The 17,753-nt window shown below is 31.6% G+C and overlaps 1 protein-coding gene across 1 annotated transcript in view; it reads right to left on the bottom strand.

Moving 5' to 3' along the window:
- Positions 1 to 15,862: 15,862 nt before the first annotated feature.
- LOC123013201 (protein Wnt-1) overlaps positions 15,863 to 17,753 on the bottom strand; it is a 21,377-nt gene continuing 19,486 nt past the window's right edge. Inside the window, exon 4 of the mRNA XM_044411594.1 lies at positions 15,863 to 16,988. Coding sequence (XP_044267529.1) covers positions 16,413 to 16,988 — 576 coding nt within the window. The 3' untranslated portion in view covers positions 15,863 to 16,412. The remainder of the gene's footprint in view (positions 16,989 to 17,753) is intronic.

Below are 17,753 nucleotides of genomic sequence, written 5' to 3'. Positions count from 1 at the left end.
ACAATTTTAAAAGCACTTTCACTGACCTTTTAGCCTCTATGCCACTTAACTCTAAAATGTCAAATAGCACCAACCACTAGTGAAAAATGAAAACACTTTTAAAATGCTCTTTAAAAGATTTTTTCCAAAATGAAATAATTTTTATACATTTATAAAATATCGGCAAAAAACTAATCTTTCAGCAGTGAGTATGTACAAAGGAACTTAAGAACCATATTGTTATTTTTTAGATACTTACATTAAATTATAAGAAACGTTATTATCCCCTGTCCATTAGTCCGATTATTTTGACAATAAAATAAAGAAATAAAAATAAGTTTCTTACAGCTCCAATAATACTTATAACAATATTAGTATGTTTCTTGTAATTTATTTTAATAGTTTTTATTAGAAGTAATTACTAATTAGAAACATTATCTTTTGCGAATATCTGAATAGATAATCCCATTCAACTTTAGAAAAGAGGTTCAAAGAACATTTTAAAAACACTTTTATTTGATCTGTTGCAATTGAGTCGGTATCATTTAAAATTCCGAAATTGAGGTGGAAAAAGTTAAAGGGTTAGTGGAGGTGCTTTTAAAATTGTGTCAAAAAATGTTTTTTTTTTAAACAAAATTAACATTTTTCGTTTTTTTTTTGCAAATTCTTTCTGGTTTGTTTTTATTAGAACACCCTGTATCTCATGAATGGATGGTCTGATTCAATTTTGGTAAAAAGTTTTGAAAAGCTTGTTAAAATAGTTTTCATTTGATGTGCCACAAGTAGGGTAGTGCTATTTAAATTTTTAAAGTTGCGGTATGTGGAGGTTAGGGGGTTATTGGGAGTGCTTTAAAAATTACGTCAAAAAATTTTCCCCTCAGAAACAAAATTGACCTGTTTCGGCGTTTTTGCAAAGTCTTTTTAGTTTCTGAGATATTCGGGGCGACTCGTTTCCGTGAAACACCCTGTATAGTGCTTTATAAACTCTGTGAAGAGCACTACTGTTTTGGTGTATACCTAGTGTATAGTGTCAAAAGTTTTCAGTCTCTATAGGTAAACTCTATAGGTAGGTAAATTTGAATAAAACCCTATTCAGTTTTTTAAATAAATTGTTTATTATTATTACCGATAACATAGAAACAAAATAGAAATACATTAAACGAATTTAAATACTCTAAAAAATAAATTTGTATTTCGGAACGAGAAACCATTCACTAGAGGAAAATGATTGTGATAAAAAAAGTTGGACTAATATCTGTATCTCTTAACTTATAAGAATTTAGTCTTTCGACAAAAGATCTAATTTTCCATTTTTTCGTTAAAAAAATATCTGCTTTTCCGAGGTATCACTATTTATCGAACATATATATAATTATTTCATCAAACTGTGGAAGCTGAGAGTTTAGGTAATAATTTTTCCCACACATATGAACATATTTTTTTTTGTAAAGGTATCCATGTTCGAACCACTTATTTAGAGATACCGTTGAATCACTTTGCATTTTTGTAGGTATATTTGCTTACCTGAAAATATTACCTGTCCAAAAAATACATAAAAAACAATTAACAATATATATTTACTTCAACAAAAAAAAAAAAACGTACTACACCTATGGACCAGACTCTTAAGCATGCGCATTAGAGAAGTTCGCTGTAATTCTACTGTAAATTAACTCTATCCAGAGTGCTGATAACCACTAAAGATTTTTAGCGTTAAATTTACAGAGTAATTTAGAGTTGATAAACTAGTGTAGTTTCACTTTTATTTAACAACTCTAGGTTAGATTCATCAATTTTTTACTGTGTACATCGACTCCCCGGCCAGGCATTTTATATCCTGCAATATAATTATAATAAAAAGATAAAAACTAATCTAAATATAACCGTGACTTAAAATTTAAGCTCTTTTAATCAATCGGTTCATTCAGGTTGCGTGATCGGAGCATGTCCACGGCAAATTTATGTCCCGGACCCATGAAGATGTCTTAACTGCCCCCCAGGAAGCGGCCGGTGTTTGGGTGGTCTTAGAAAAGCTGCAAACCTTATCAACAACATTATGCGAGTATCCGAAATCAGTATGTTTTTTCATTTGCGCAACAAGTATCGCATAAATAAATAGCACAATAAAAAGTCATGAGTAAATAAAGACAAAGACAAACGTTATTACATCGAAAGCATGTAAACGTTTCATTTGTTGTAAATTATAAATTACGTGCAATAATAATATCAACGTTTATGGCACATTACGACCCATATAGTTGATTTTACAATTCAAGTGCAGGCATTTGAGGATGAGTCGCGGCAAGAGGCTGAGGAAATCGAGAGCTCTAATAGCCATTAATAACACACCGCCAACGCTGTACCGTGCGAGACTTCTTAATAACCGATCTGTCTTGAGAAAAGCAGTTCCCAGCTAGCCGCGAGCTACATACGTGCTGGACCTTGCCCGTGAACTAAAACTTGAAGCTGCTTCGGTACAATATGATTTATGCTATAAAAAGAGATATACACTAACATACATGCGATCCTGAAATGACTTAATAGACTCATATATTCCAAACAGATGCTGCGCAAGAATCAACACCATAACTTGGTTTTATCGACTAGCGATTGGATTCGGAACAAAATTAAAAAACCACTCAAATGTAAAGTCCGTTTTTTCTTTAAATGGAAATTAACAAGTCAAAATTTTGGTGAAAAATCATAATTATATATAATTTTTTAAATAAGCTGCTCCACAAAAGTTAAGGAAGTGGCATTATTTATAAAACAAATAAATTTTATTCTTCTGAGCAACGTGGAATCCAGCAAAAACAAAAAAGTAAAAAGATATCTGCTTTTATCTCACTTTTGATTAATTATTTTTTTTTAATAATTTATTAATATGTATAACTAATTATTGTAATTATTGCACACTTCCTTAACTTTTGTGGAGCAGTATATTTTTCTCATGTTCCTGCTATCTTATCCTTTTTGGCATTCTTCCCTGAGCGCGAGTTTTGAAACACTCTATATGGTGCATTATTTTTCATAAAGTAATAAATAAATTACATATTATAGAGAAATTGTAATTACTTATCGAGATGAGAGGTGCTTCATTACCAAACCGAAATTTGATATCCAAAACGCAAAGCACTGCAGTTAGCTATGAAGAATTTATTACATTGTGAAAAAATTATACAGGGTGCCATATAAAGTAAGATACCAGGAACATGGAAAAAATGTTTAAAAAAATTATCTATTAAAATTTCGAAGTTATGAGAGTTTAAATTATGCACTTTGACTCTATTTATTTTTGTTGGAAAAATAATTTTCCAAGTTTTTTTGCTGCAGGTTTTTAGAAGAGAAAACAAGGAAGCTGTATCATAAATTGTAACTCTGTTCAATGTCATTTGTGGCCGTCAAAATTTTTGTCCCTTTTCTAAATAATTGTAAAAAAACATGTACAAGATTATCAGTATCATTAAATAGACATAAAAAATGTCAAATGTCAAAAAATAAATTTTTTAACAGATAGAATTTTATAAACATTTTTTCCATGTTTCTGGTATCTTATCTTACTTGAAATTTTTCTCTGGGGCGCGACTTCTGGCGCAACTGTATATGACAGTTCAGGTTGGGAAGTGGTAATTTCTTTAGAAGTTGATATGTAATATGACAGTTTAGGTTGGGAAATGGCCACTTACCAACTTTTCACATGCAAGATAATTTGAATTTTACAATTATTTTCGTATATTAAAAAACTGTATCTTTTATTCTTTAGCAGATTTAATAATAATAATACCGGATAACTATTAATGTTTGTGACAAAAAGTCTGTTGGCAACACTGAATGATTGGTAGTCGTTATAATTTGTTATATCAGAATGTTTCAGAGGTGACGGCTAAATCAACAGTCGCCCGTCGCAAATGAATGACAATTGCCAATAAAAATTTGACGTTTGAATTTGAAAGTAAAGGTTGCCAAACTAAAATTTTAAATTTGACACCAATTTAACGTAAAAAATCACAATCATTTACAGTCACGCGGTACATACTTAATCTAGAAATAAGTGCTTGAGAAAGTCTGTTTTTTTTTTAATAGAAATTACCAAGTCAAAATTTTGGGGAAAAAATGGTAGCAGCTTGTTTCCATAGCCACAAATTTTGTTTGCTCTTTGTTTTTGTCCCTTAAAAAATTATGGTTCTTTTCAAATTGAGATGTTGTCAAAATTTTGACTTTTATGAATCTTGTTTGCCGGTTTGTTCTTGAAAGCGCTATAATTGAATACCTGAGGACAGACATCATTACCTTAGGTCTAAAGACAGAATTTTGGTATAAACACACCGCTAGTGGACAAAAATGAGGTTCTTGCTAGAAAAATTTTATAGAAAAAGAATGTTTATACGGAAAAAAAAAATATTTAGCAAAAGATACAAGTAGGTATTATGATGATTGGCAATAAATTTTGTGTAATTTATTGAAATGAGTTCAAAGTTGATGCATTTGAGAAATTCTTCTTCAGGTTTAGTGTCAAAATTGTTACTTTTTCAACTCGTTCAAAAACGATGCACAAGACACTAATTTAATTGCGTTCTTTCCGAGGTTCTTTCCATTCTTGTTTATTTTGTATTCTTGTCAATTTCTTGTAAAAATTGAGAATGTTAAGCAAACCTGCATTACAAATTGCGTCTACATTTGAACGGGCCCTTTTTCTAACTTTCTGCTTGCAAACTATTTGTTTCCAAATTTCGAAAAACTGTGCTACCGAATTTGTTTCTTTTTTGGTGTTTCGTCTCTAAATTTTCTTAAACGATTTTTTGTGTTGACTTTCTTTATTAAAACTGAAAACTATTTGGCATTTCCATCAAAAAACAGACTTTAGATGTTATTCAAATGTGCACAAATCATCATCAAAGTAACTTTATTTTTTGCAAACTCGGTAGGAACACCAACGTTGATAATTGGCCGCCGCAGGATACATCGACACCTGTACGACCTTCACTTGGTTTAGAAAATTTATTTGGAAAATGACTTAATTGAACATCGGGCATTCCAATACAAACTAATTAACTTGAATAAACCGATATGTAAATATGCAAAAAATTAGAAATCAATTAGTGGATGAAGAACAGGTACGATTGCCACGATTGGAACGCAATCTCAGAATGATACGTATGGGCTCAAATTAGCTGATCAAGAACATCGGAATCTCTACCTGCTCCTAATTAGAGAACGATTAGTTGATATTAGTAAATCCGGGTAGCATTTAAAATTCTGAGTGAGTCAGATAACACTTTCCGTTCGAGGAACGTCTAGACAAATTTTTCAATTCATTTGCATACCCTTTAAAATGGGAAATGTTTGTGTTTTTGTGAAATTTCGTCGTCGGCGGCAGACGAAAGAGCCTTGCCGGCGAGGTGTGAGAGATAGAGTCGTTGGGTGTTCGGTGGAGCAATTAGAACGCCTTTTGCAATGGCCTAATGATGGGTCACGCGGTCGGCTTGGAGCATCACGCGTGTTGGACCACCCAGACAAGAGCTGCATCACTGTGGTATCATCTCTGCCCCCGTGAGCCGACATCGCACACTACCTCCTTTATTATATTATTATATAGATATCATTGAAAGTTTGATTCGGTATCAACCACCTGGAGATGCCCGCTGACTTGCAGATGTAGCGCTTGTCATCGACGCTCATTTATCATCGTGTGAGCCGGACTCTAGCTGATTAAGCTCACATCGCTCCCGACTCACTATTTCTCCCAACAAAATTAATTTACATTCAAGTAAACATTCTTATCCATATGAATATGACAGTTCAAGTCGGGAAATAGCCACTTCCTAACTCCAACTGTCATATTTGTGTTTTACCATATGTCTCTTATTATTAACAGGTAAGCCTACAACAGGGCCGTAACCAGGATTTTATTTCGGGGGGGGGGCTTTCTTGTTGGTCCATGAAAATGAAATTAAAGAAGACGGATTAAAAAGCAAAAATCTCTAAGTACACGTTTTTATTTTAAATTGAAATAAGAGATCCTAATTAAACATAAAAAAATACAAATTAACTCACAAAAGTAACAAAAAATAAAATCAATTTTTAATACTTTTTATTGTTACAAATTTAAACAGGAGATGAATATTCATTTTTAAAACAAAAATTTTCTATGAACATATATCGAAAAATGCTACGCAAGGGGTGCGTCTTTTAATAGGTTTTTTTTTCAATATTTCCGAAATCATTTTAGAAAAAAATTTCAAAATGTGCTACAGATGATAACTTTTATACACCTAAACAAGTACAAAAATAAAATGTTGAAATTTTTAATTAGGTGCTTCCTAAACTAGATGGGATTAAGGTAAAAATTTACTGTAACTATTTTGCCTGTGGTTTCTTGCCACTTTCAGCAACAAAATTTCATAGTTTTTCATAAAAGAAGGTCTTTTGTGTTTTTCCGATACCATTTACGGATTTTTAGTAAAAATCGGTTCAAAAATTTATGTTACAGACCATAAACAGCATAAAAATTAAAAATTAAATTTGTTTTACCGTTTAGGACGCCCCTGATTAAAATTTTTGTTATTTGGCATTTGTTTGGGTGTACATATAAAGGTACCAAATTTTGTAATTTTATCTATTCTGAGATATTAGGAAAAACCCTTTAAAAAACGTACCTTTTTTAGGGGGTGTAGCTCCTTTTCATAGCCTTTTTCAAAACACTTTTATCTTAAAATTAAATATTCTATAAACTATTTAAATTTGTACCTAACAATAAAAATGAAACACTGTATAATTAACACATGAAAAATTAATTCACAAAAATTTAAAATTAACTCATTAAAATAACAAAAAAACTAAATTTTTAACACTTATAACACTATATAACAAAGTGCTCAGCATTTCGGGGGGGTTTGAACCCCCTAAACCCCCCCCCCTTGGGTACGGCCCTGGCCTACAAAAACGTATCTCTTGTCTTCTAGCGTATTGAATAACTTAAAAAGTAGACATACTTTTAAATTGAACACATTTTTTTAAATCTTATGAAATTTTTATTTATTTGAGAGTTCAGGTTGGGAAATGGCCACTTCCTAACCTGAACTGTCATATTTCATGTTTTTGAAAATGTGTTTGCGCTATTGTTCATTTTTATACTACTGTTTCATCATACAGGGTGTTCGGTCCAAGTCGCCCCGGCCGATAACACCTAAATTTACTTTTTTTTAAAACTAAATTTTTAAATAACACTATTCATTTCCAGCTTTCTTAGTAAATGCATCAAATGTTTTTGGCACATCCGGTGTAGCCGGAAATGCTACCAAATTTAGTTTTTCAAATAGACCACCTATGTTTTTTTGCTCAAAACAATAATAATTGGTATGAAAACTACGGTAAACTACTATTTATTACATTTTACTTTACATAATGCGCTCAGAAAACAATTTAAATTTTTGAATTTTATTGCAAATTTTGCAACGTAGGCGGATTTTACTTGTCAAGGTATTCATGCAAAAAGCAATATGCTTGAATACCGTTTAATTGTTACTTTGACAAAGCCTAATTTGTCAATATATCTTATTGAGATCTTTAATAATGGATGATATTAATTACGACGAATTGGTAGATTAGCTTGAAGTGTTTTTTAAGTGCAATAAAAATAGAGCGGAAGCTGAAGGACAGTATAGAGAAAAATATTCAAATAGAGTTCACCCAAATCGTTGAAAATTTAGTCGAATTGAAAAGCAACTGAGACCAATAGGTTCGCTTCTTAAAAATAAAAAACCTGTGGTTCTTTGTGAAGAACAAGAAAATAGAAATCTGAATGTTCTGTTATCAGTCGAAGAAAATACAAGAGTTTCCATAAGAGAACTCGCTCATCAACTGACAAATTAGATTTGTCAAACCAACAATTTAACTGTATCCAAGCATTTTTTTTCACACCTTTCCTTTAAATTTAAAAATCGGGCTACGCGACCAATTTCTTTATAAAATTCTAAGATTTAAGATGTGTTATGCAAAATGTAATAAATAGTGGTTTGCAGTATTTTTCATGTCAATTATTATTGATTGGAGGAAAAAAAACATAGGTGTTCCATTTGAAAAACTAAATTTGGTAGCATTTCCGGCAACACTGGATGTGCTAAAAAAAATTGATACATTTATTAAGGAATGAATATTATTACTTAAATATTTACTTTTTGAAAAAAGGAAGTAAGTTTAGGTGTTATCAGCCGGGGCGACTTGGACCGAACATCCTGTATAAGTCTCTTAATAATAAGGTAAGTCTACAATAACGTATATCTTGTCTTCTAGCGTGTTGAATAACTTAAAAAGTAGATATACTTTTAAATTGAACGCATTTTCCTAAATCTTATGAAATTTTTATTTATGATTGTTGATATGAATATGACAGTTCGGGTTGGGAAATGGCCACTTCCTAGCCTGAACTGTCATATTTTTTAAAGAGGATGATTTTGCCTAGATATTGAGCACCTCCCACCTCGGTATGTAATCTACTATTATCGAATTTTGATAATTGGATATTATTGGTACAAAAACTCGGTTGTTTTTCACATATTTGAGGCAAGTATGTGTAATAAAATCTAGGTAAGAACGTTTGTAGAACTCGCATTGAGTACATTGAGATTTTCATCAGTGAGGCGAGCCGTGAAACAGCACCGAAGTACCACTTTAGTGCATGGGAAAGTCGCGCGCGCGCTGCTATCGCGCACACGATCGCGCTCCATGCGGACAAGTAGCGAATTAACATTCATGTAACGAATTGAATGAAGTAATGTGAGCTTTATACATATCTTTCTTGAAAAAAAAATAAAAAAACACAATTTAACATAAACTTTAAGTAATAATAATCAAGCTCTTTCACTGCTCGTGATTGTTTTTATAATTTTTGTTTTATTGTATTTTGTTTAAAATAAAAAGCTTTTTTAAATTACCGAATCAGAATTTTTTTATGGTGATGTATAGTACGTTTCAAAATGATTGACATCTCGATAGACGTTGAGACTGTAAACCAGACTTTAATTTTAGTTCCAAGAAAGTTACTAATGTAAACATTCTTTAGATCGCGATACGTCATAAAAATTACATTTCTGTCGAATTCTGTCTGAAAAAATAACATATACTTGAGTGCAAAAAAACGCAAATTATTATTTTTTTTATAATGTTGGCCTGTTAATAAATGCCAGTTTTTTGACGTTGTCTTTGTCACAATTCACAATTTCATAATTGTCAATCATCTTCCAAACTTCTATCATGTTTTTCCATTTTGTTTTTAACACTGACTATATGACATTGTACTAGCAAGACCACCAAATACGACATTTATTTCTTTCTAACCTTTTTGGGAACAACCTTTTTTACACTATGTAAATCTCTGAAAAATTTGACAATTTTGGTTTTGACCATTTGCGTTTTTTTTTGCCTTAAGTGTAAGTACAAAAGGGGAAGGTTGAGAATTGAATCGGAAAAAAAACGGTAAAATTTGGGAGAAGATCGAAAGGATGTAAGGTACTGCAAGGAAGTAGAATGTGAAATAGAAGAGAAAAATTGTGATAAGGATATACAAATTGGAAGAGTGTAAGTCTTGATTGGAACCTGAAGAGAGGTGTAAAATGTGTGGAAAGGAGAGTGTGACAATTGGACATTTACTAAATGATCGTGATATCCCTAATGAAGGGAAGCAAGATAAGCAAACATTATTTCTTTTTTTGGAATTATTGAAATCTTTGAAAAACTCGTTGTAAGAACGGCAAACTGCTTTTCGTTCTCTTTGAGTGAGATGAGGTAAAGATTGTCCTGGCATTCTGAATTCTGAAAACTTCGCTTAGTAAAAAAAATCCAGAAAAATTTGTCTTGAAAAAGACAGGTATTCAAGGAATAAACGTGGAACAGTAGGGACTATAGGAGAAAATAAGCACAATATCTGTTAAAAGCGATAATTGTCACAAATTTTGAAATTGACGTATTTTCAACCTCGTACAAAAATGAACCTAGAACTCTCAAAGTACAAATTTTGCCACCCTAAATCTGAATTTCCATGACCTACCGAGATGTAAATCATTTTCAAACGTGGTATTCTGTGACCAAAAACATAATAATCAATTTTTTCCCTATCAGTGTCAAAACTAGGGAGTCATTCAATATAATAGTACCTACATTATACATAAAAGAAGATAAATGCACGATTATTCTTGAGGTGCCACCAAAGGAATAATAGTATTTCTTTCCAGTGGTATATATACAATTTTTTGCTCGACTTGAGTTAAAAACACCCAAGAAATTAGCTGTATTTTTTAATAAAATTTAATAATTAGCAAAAAGCTATCATTTTTTGAAATTACACAATGGTAACTATAAAAATGTTTGTTGACAATGAGCCTATCAATGAATGCGGGCATGAGCAAATAGTTGCTCTCATTTCACTTTCTAGGGAGAGAATTTTGACTTCTGTTACAATTTTAACAGAAGAAAAGATGATATCTACTTCCCACCGTACAAAAATTGCAAATTTGTTGCTGATTTGTGAAAAAAAAATTTTTTAATGCTTTTGCCGCTGTAAGAATAAGGTGATAGATCTCAACAATCGTTGGTCTTATTCCTGTGGATTTTCAATTTACGAAATAAAACAGAACAACTTGGAAAAGACAACAATTCAGTGCAAATTTTAATAAGTGGATTAAAAATACAAAAGTACAAGTCTCTGTTTTAATGGGGTATACGCTGATTTGGTTCAAAATTGAGAGAACTTTCATCACATCTTTCAACATTGATAATTGCTAGAAAAATTGTTACTTGATTCTGTATTTTTGAGATAATTTTTTTTTTCATTAGTCACATTCAAAAGTTGTAACTTGCAAATGTAAATAAACTTTTAAAAAAGAAAATACGTCTTGCTTGAAGGTTGAAGGAAGAATTCCTCAAGAGGTTTTGGTCTTGCAAAACACCCTATCGAAGTTATTTTTAATAAACAAAGTTGAAATATTCAGTTGTATATTGTTTGCTTGGCGTTTTGTTGCATTGTTTGAGCAAGATGAAATAGAATTTTTGTTATCATTGCTGGGAGCGTTGTTTGCAAATTCCTCCAGTTTTGGAATGCAGCCTCAAGTTCTCCACCCCGTCAGAAATTTGTTCAGGCGTGTGAACAGCTCGGCTACAGCCGTTCGCCTAACGTTTCATCAAAATGCTCTCGGCATTGTTTAAATAATTCGTATTAATTGTGAAGTATGGCCGCTGTCAGTGTAGGGAAACTACACGAGTTTTCTGGGTTCTGAATTATTCTAGTTATTCTATGAATGTTTCTGACTGAAAAATACGCCGAAGAGTAGATCTGTTCGCACGATTTATAACGACGGTATGAAAGTTTCCTTAATTGTCGACATTTTCAAGAACTATTAATGAGTTTCGTGCAAGACTAAACGTTTTTAGGAATGTACGAGTAGTAGTAGGTCAAACGCACAGACACTCATTCAAAAATGTGAAAACAAAAAATCAGTTTTCGAAAATCTCAAGAATTCAGATGAAGAAGGAAATTTTTTGTTTTATTTTCGTGGCCTCTTTTTGTGAAACGGAAATATTTAACGACCCAAATTGGCCCATCATCAGCGGGTTGTTACCAGTCCGGTTTACTGGTAACCTGAGAAGCTTGTGCTCGCCGTGTGTTGGGTATCGGTGGCTCGGGGATTAGGTAATGTCTGATTGATGAATTCATTAAGCCTTTTAGTGACGAGTTAATTAGCTGGTATCACTTATCATTAGGCGCAATTAGTCAAATGCCAAATTTACATCATCTCAAAGCCGGCTGTGGAAAAGACTGATGATCATAAAGAATCAATTTAATTATTCTGCTCAAAGTGCTTCACTCAATTTTATTTCTTTTTCTCTTCCAAAGCATGGAAAAATCAGCAAGTAAAAAGTTTGTATGGCCGGCCACTTCATACATATCCAAGTAAGTGGTGTTAGTGTGCTTTTTGCTATGATGATATGTGATTATGGGACACTTGATATAAACTGATGTCTTAAAAGATTCGTGGTTTTTACCTGTCTTGAGCATTACCATTGAAATTACACAGTGTCGAAGAGGACTGTAAAAGAAATGTTATAGTTGTTTTCATTCTCGTTCGCACGGTATAAATCTACGTTTTTAGTAGCAACGAAAAAATGGGCGCTTTGCAAGAGCAATGCATCAAACATTTTTTGCAACAAACAGGGTTGAATTTTATCGGTGGCTGGAGTAATAAATAAATCAATATTTCCATGCTTTTTGTTCGTTTCAAGACTTATTAATAATAGATACGCGAACTAAAGAGAAACATTAATTTATTATCACAACGCGCATACAGGGTGTCCCAACGAGTTAAAAAACTCCATTAGTGACCTTGAAATAGTAAAAAAAATTGTATAAGACATTGATAGATACTAATCTAGTGCATCACCTAAAATTATTTTCAACCATACAGCCATGGGCGTCGTTTCGGGGGGGGGCAAGATGGGGCATGTGCCCCCCCTGGAAGTCAGTCTAAGACATTTTTTTGAAATAAGTTATTCCGTTAACGGTAAACTATATTTTTTCCAATTTTGTTGTGAAAAACAACCATTATGATATGTCATTTTACTTGTCAAATGTGTTTAATTTTATCACTAGTTATAAAATATGACATTATTTTATCACTAATGTTAAAAAGAAAACAAATAACACTATTTTCATAGCGACGACCTAGAATGATTTTGGAAAATTATTGAAATTACAGATTTTAAATTCGAATTTGATGCATAACCAAATTGGAAAAAATCTTGTATAAAACACGGTTCAAAATGGCTGTTTTTTGCACACGTCTAGTAAAAAACACGCTCATTTTGCAACTTGTTGCATAAATAGCTAACATTTTTTTAGTAACATTTTTTAACTTTTTTATCATAGACGATTTTGGTTGAGAAAAAGAAAATTTAAAACTTTTATTTCTTTAATTTTTTTATTTATTTTTATTATTGTTTTTTTAAATGTATTTTGAAAGAGTTTTTATTTAATGTTTTGATTTCCAAGTGTTACATTTTTCTTAGTGTTTATTAGTTTATGTTATTTACTGATGTGTGTTATTTTATGCTTAAGTTTTATAATTTATATATTTTTTATATTTTTTTAACTTTTACACTTTTATACTCCAATTTATGGTTTTAGAGATTCTTGTCTTATGGTTTCATTTATAATTTCCGTTAGAAAAAATATGGTTTTATGTTCCTATTTTCTGTAACATGTTTTTGTGTTTGTAATAAAATATGTAGTTTAAAACTGCGATGAGGCTGCCCTTCTCTAAAAAAATTTGTAACAATGCATACAGCATGTCTCAAAAACAAGTTACGATACAAACTTGTGTTTTTTTAAATGAAACTCCGTTTGTTTCTTTGCAATTTTAAATGTAGCATTTTAAAACAATGTTTTTACGCTAAACTTTTATTAATCGATTTCGCTTAGTTTTATAAATAATGTTTTTGACGAAAACATGTACTTTTAAAAAACGTATTACGCAAAAACTAAGACAGCTTGAACAAATTTTCTTACTTCTGCAAAGAAGAAAGTACAGAATTTAAAGCTGTAGCAATTTTTTAGTGTTTTGCATTTGTAAAGATTAAGAAATTAAGAAAAATTTAAATGGAACACCTTATTTTTTATTTTTGCATCTAATAGATTGATAAATTGTCTTTATAAAAAAATAACTTTTAACGTCTAGAATTGATAAATGAAAAGATATTTAACATTCAATATTAATTGTAGCAACAATGCCGTTGATTTACCCAGAGATTGTAAAAGTCGTTATAAATACTGAAATTCGAATTATTTTGTTGTAAAAATAAAAATAATGGATTCAGTTTAACACAAATGTGATTATTAAGTGATATTTCTTCCATCTCTTGTGCAACTGTGCACTTTTTGGCTCGTGAAACAATAGTAATTATTTTTTTTAATGTATTTTTTTTAATCTAATAGATTGATAAATTGTCTATCTAACAAAATTAACTTTCAATGTCTAGAATTGAAAAATGAAAAAAAAAAAATTATTTTAAAAATAAAGAATAATGAATTTAGTTTAACACAAATGTGATTAAGTGATATTTTTTCCATCTCTTGTGAAACTGTGCACTTTTTGGCTACTGAAACAATAGTAATTATTTTTTTTTAATGTTTAACGTTAAATATTTTTTTAGTTACTGATTATAAACGCCTAAAAGTAAATAATTTTAGAAAGACAATTTAATAATCTTTTAAATGCAAAAACAATAAATAGGGTGTTTCATTTAAATTTTTTAAGTTATTGAACTTTTAACAAACGCCTTTATTTTTTATCTTTGCAAAGTCAACACACTAAAAAAATGTTACAACCTTATACCTTGTACTTTCTTCTTTGCGGTAGTAAAAAAAATATTTCTAGTTGTCTTAGTTTTTGTGTAATAAATTTTTAAAAAGTGCATGTTTTCGTCTTATTTTTGATGGACTAGATTAGTATCTATATATTTTTTTAAATTTTACCATTTAAAGGTCACTAATGGACCTTTTCAACTCGCTGAGACACCCTATATATTTGAATACATTTTTGAATTAAATATTTTACTCTTTGTTTTATCTTTACTATAAAATGCACTTTTTGTTGGCAGCTGAAGCAGCCAGTCTGGATCTTCCTTGCTTGGAGGCGGCCGAACAAATCCGAGTTAATGACGGACGCGTAGATGGAATCCGATGGTTTCTGAACGTCAAGAATATTTGTGACAATATTGAGCGTTCCCACGCTCATGGTCAAATAATATGGGTGTCTATAAAGTTTTATGTGAAATTCTTAGCAATACACATGATGCACAAGACTTTATTTCACATTAGAACTTAATACCGTACCCGCGAAAAAATTAGCTTTGTGGTACACAAAAGTGTACCTAGATGCACAAAACAAAACTGTGTAATTGATTTTGGTTAAACAGTTTCAAGTCAGCGTCAGAAGTTATATGGGTCATTGTAATTTGTAATTTATGAACCAGTTAGTTGCCAGACTTGGCTCATTAGTGATATTTTTTTAATGTCATGGTTCTCGCAGTGACATTCCCGTTTAAATTTATACCTGTGAATTATTTAGGTTTCTTCGACGCTGCATTTTCCGGGTTATAAATTATTTTAATGTTGAATACACCTCTCATTCCTGTTGTCGGTTTAATTTTGACAAAAATACTGTAGTTTTTAATAACTTTAATAAGATTCGTCCCGAGTGCAATTTTTTGTCTGGGACCCAAGAAAAGTGCATGTAAATGGATGCGGGTTGTGTATTTCCCATGGCGTTGGTGAACGTCAATACTATTACCATTAATGAATATTTCGGTCGTATTTTATTGAAATGCTGGCTCAGAAATGATGAACCTGTTTTGCTCAATAAGGCCAACCTCACGTATCAAGCTTAGCTGTCAATCAAATCTATATGTTCCTGTAATATGTTCTCGTTTGACTGCCCAACCGGTAAAATTAAAACAGCAAAAACTGCACGTATTTGTTTTACTAATTTTAGTCTTTTTTATTGTTTTTATTAAAATATTATACGTCTCATGACAGTGACGCGATTTATATTTTTCCCTGTTTCGGTCTACAAAATTTAATAGTGGTCACCCCATCCCTACAACATCTGTGCTCCTTTGTGATGAAATAACTGGGGTATTATAAAATTTCTGGAATTGTCGATTGGAAACTGCTGCTACGTTTAACCCTCCCTTGTTCTACTATCGAGTTCAGAAAGCGTAAATAATTTGAATTTATTCATACGCTTCAAAAATCGCTCATTGAATTTAAAAAAACGGCGACAAATTACATATAATTGTTTATTAATGATTTTATAGCAATCTGATTTACAAGTACGTTTAATTATAAATAAAGTAATTATAAAAATACTTGCTAATTATATCTACATAAATAAGCTACATGAATATTTACAAATGCTAATGTACAAAGTAATGGTCAATAAATTAATGCGATTATAGAGAAATGTATAAATTCTAGAATGGTCACATATTCACAAAATTTGAGATACACTACATGCTGATTTTTAATATTTACATTCCATAAATAAATACAAACCTACGTAATATAAAATGTAGAAGAAAATACAAAAAGGCGCCGACTTTTCACTCATTTATTCCTGCCAACCACATAAAAAACTAATGCTTGTAGCGTAATAACTTAGCTCAATATGTACAAATATGACTCAAAACAAATTTCAAATCAGTCTTTTACATTAATAATGTCAATAATTTCTAATACTGATAGATAAGCGTTCGGCCTGTCATAAGTTAATCCTAACTCGCACCGGGCTCCCCTAGCTTTATTCACATAAAATGAATTTTTAATTTCGGAATAATCACTAAAATATGAACCAAATTCAAGTGAATAAAGCGTAAAATTGCTAAATTTAAACGCAAGTATGTATAGTTCTTTTGGTTCGACACACATCGCACTTCACTTCACAGCACCAATGAAACGTACAGTTGCATCTTTCGAACACGACGACTTCTTGGGTACGATATCCCCGTCCACAGCACATGATATCGCACCCATCGACGCCCATTGACGTGTCATTGCATAGTCTCCCATGCGTGCCTTGGATCCCCAATTTGGGGTTCTTTTCGCAAAATCCCGGCGACATTTCGTAGTAGACCAAATCCTTGGTTCCGGGAGGTTTGTGTTCCGGGTTGAAGGGCTTTAGTTGGAAACCGTACTTGTGTTTGCGGCGATTCTCCCTTTTGCTGTGGATGCTGTTGCTCGAAATGGAATTTAGTTTGGGGTTTTTGGGTGGACGGTTTTGGTGCGCGTTGTTGTTATTCCGGTGGTGACCGGAGGCGGCGACATGAGAAGCACCGTCGAAGCGGTCTTTGAGGAGGTCGCCGATCACTCGAAACGGAGGAAGTCGCATCCAACAAGTCTTAATAGTGCAAGAACCGGACATTCCGTGGCATTTACATTCTTGACGCATCTGATCCTTTACGTGCTGCAATAAAATAAACTGTTTTAACTACACGCACGCTATAAAACTCTCATTTCTTATAAGTAGCTAGGGACAAATACATTTTTACTTGATTGAAAAATAATTTGTTATGTAAATTAACACGAATATACAGTATGTCCCCGGATTGGGTTTACAAGAGGAAAACAATTTGTATCTTTGATTTTAGGCCAAAACTGCAAAGGAAAAAAGTTTTTGCTTTACTTGAAATCAGCATATCTGTAATTAAAACTGCATTATTCTAACTCAGTAGAAAGAAAAGTTCATTTTTCTCTTGATTTTGGACATACTGTACAATAGAGTCAAATTAACTCAGAAGTGTTCATTAAACTCAAAAAACTCGAAAAAGTGTTGGTTGATTGCAGTTAACACGATTTTGAGCTAAGTAGTGTTTAGAAAAGTTCAAAATTAGTAAAATTTAACCGGGAGAAATTTTCGTGTATTTTAAAGCCTAGTGTAACTCTATTTAATGTTGAATAAAACAAACATTACGTTTGCACTGTTGTTCATTTCATATGCTAGTGTCTCATCATAATAAGTCTCTTATTATACAAGGTGTTAAAAAAAGATTGTAAAATATTTTAGGAGGTGATAGTATGGACCAAAACAAACATAAAAGTCTTAATCAAAGTAACGGTGTCGAAGATATCGAAGATTATTTGTTTTTTAAAACAATTGTTTGCAGCCCGCAATTTTTTAAATAGTACAGATCTTTATCTTTCTGGTGATAAGAAAAATTTTTTTTAAATT

This window comes from Tribolium madens, unplaced genomic scaffold, assembly GCF_015345945.1.
Source record: "Tribolium madens isolate multiple individuals breed KSU strain unplaced genomic scaffold, Tmad_KSU_1.1 Scaffold_96;HRSCAF=242;Tcas5.2_LG5, whole genome shotgun sequence".
NCBI lineage: Eukaryota > Metazoa > Arthropoda > Insecta > Coleoptera > Tenebrionidae > Tribolium > Tribolium madens.
Note: the sequence above shows the minus strand (reverse complement) of the source record. Positions and strands in the feature narration are given on the sequence as shown.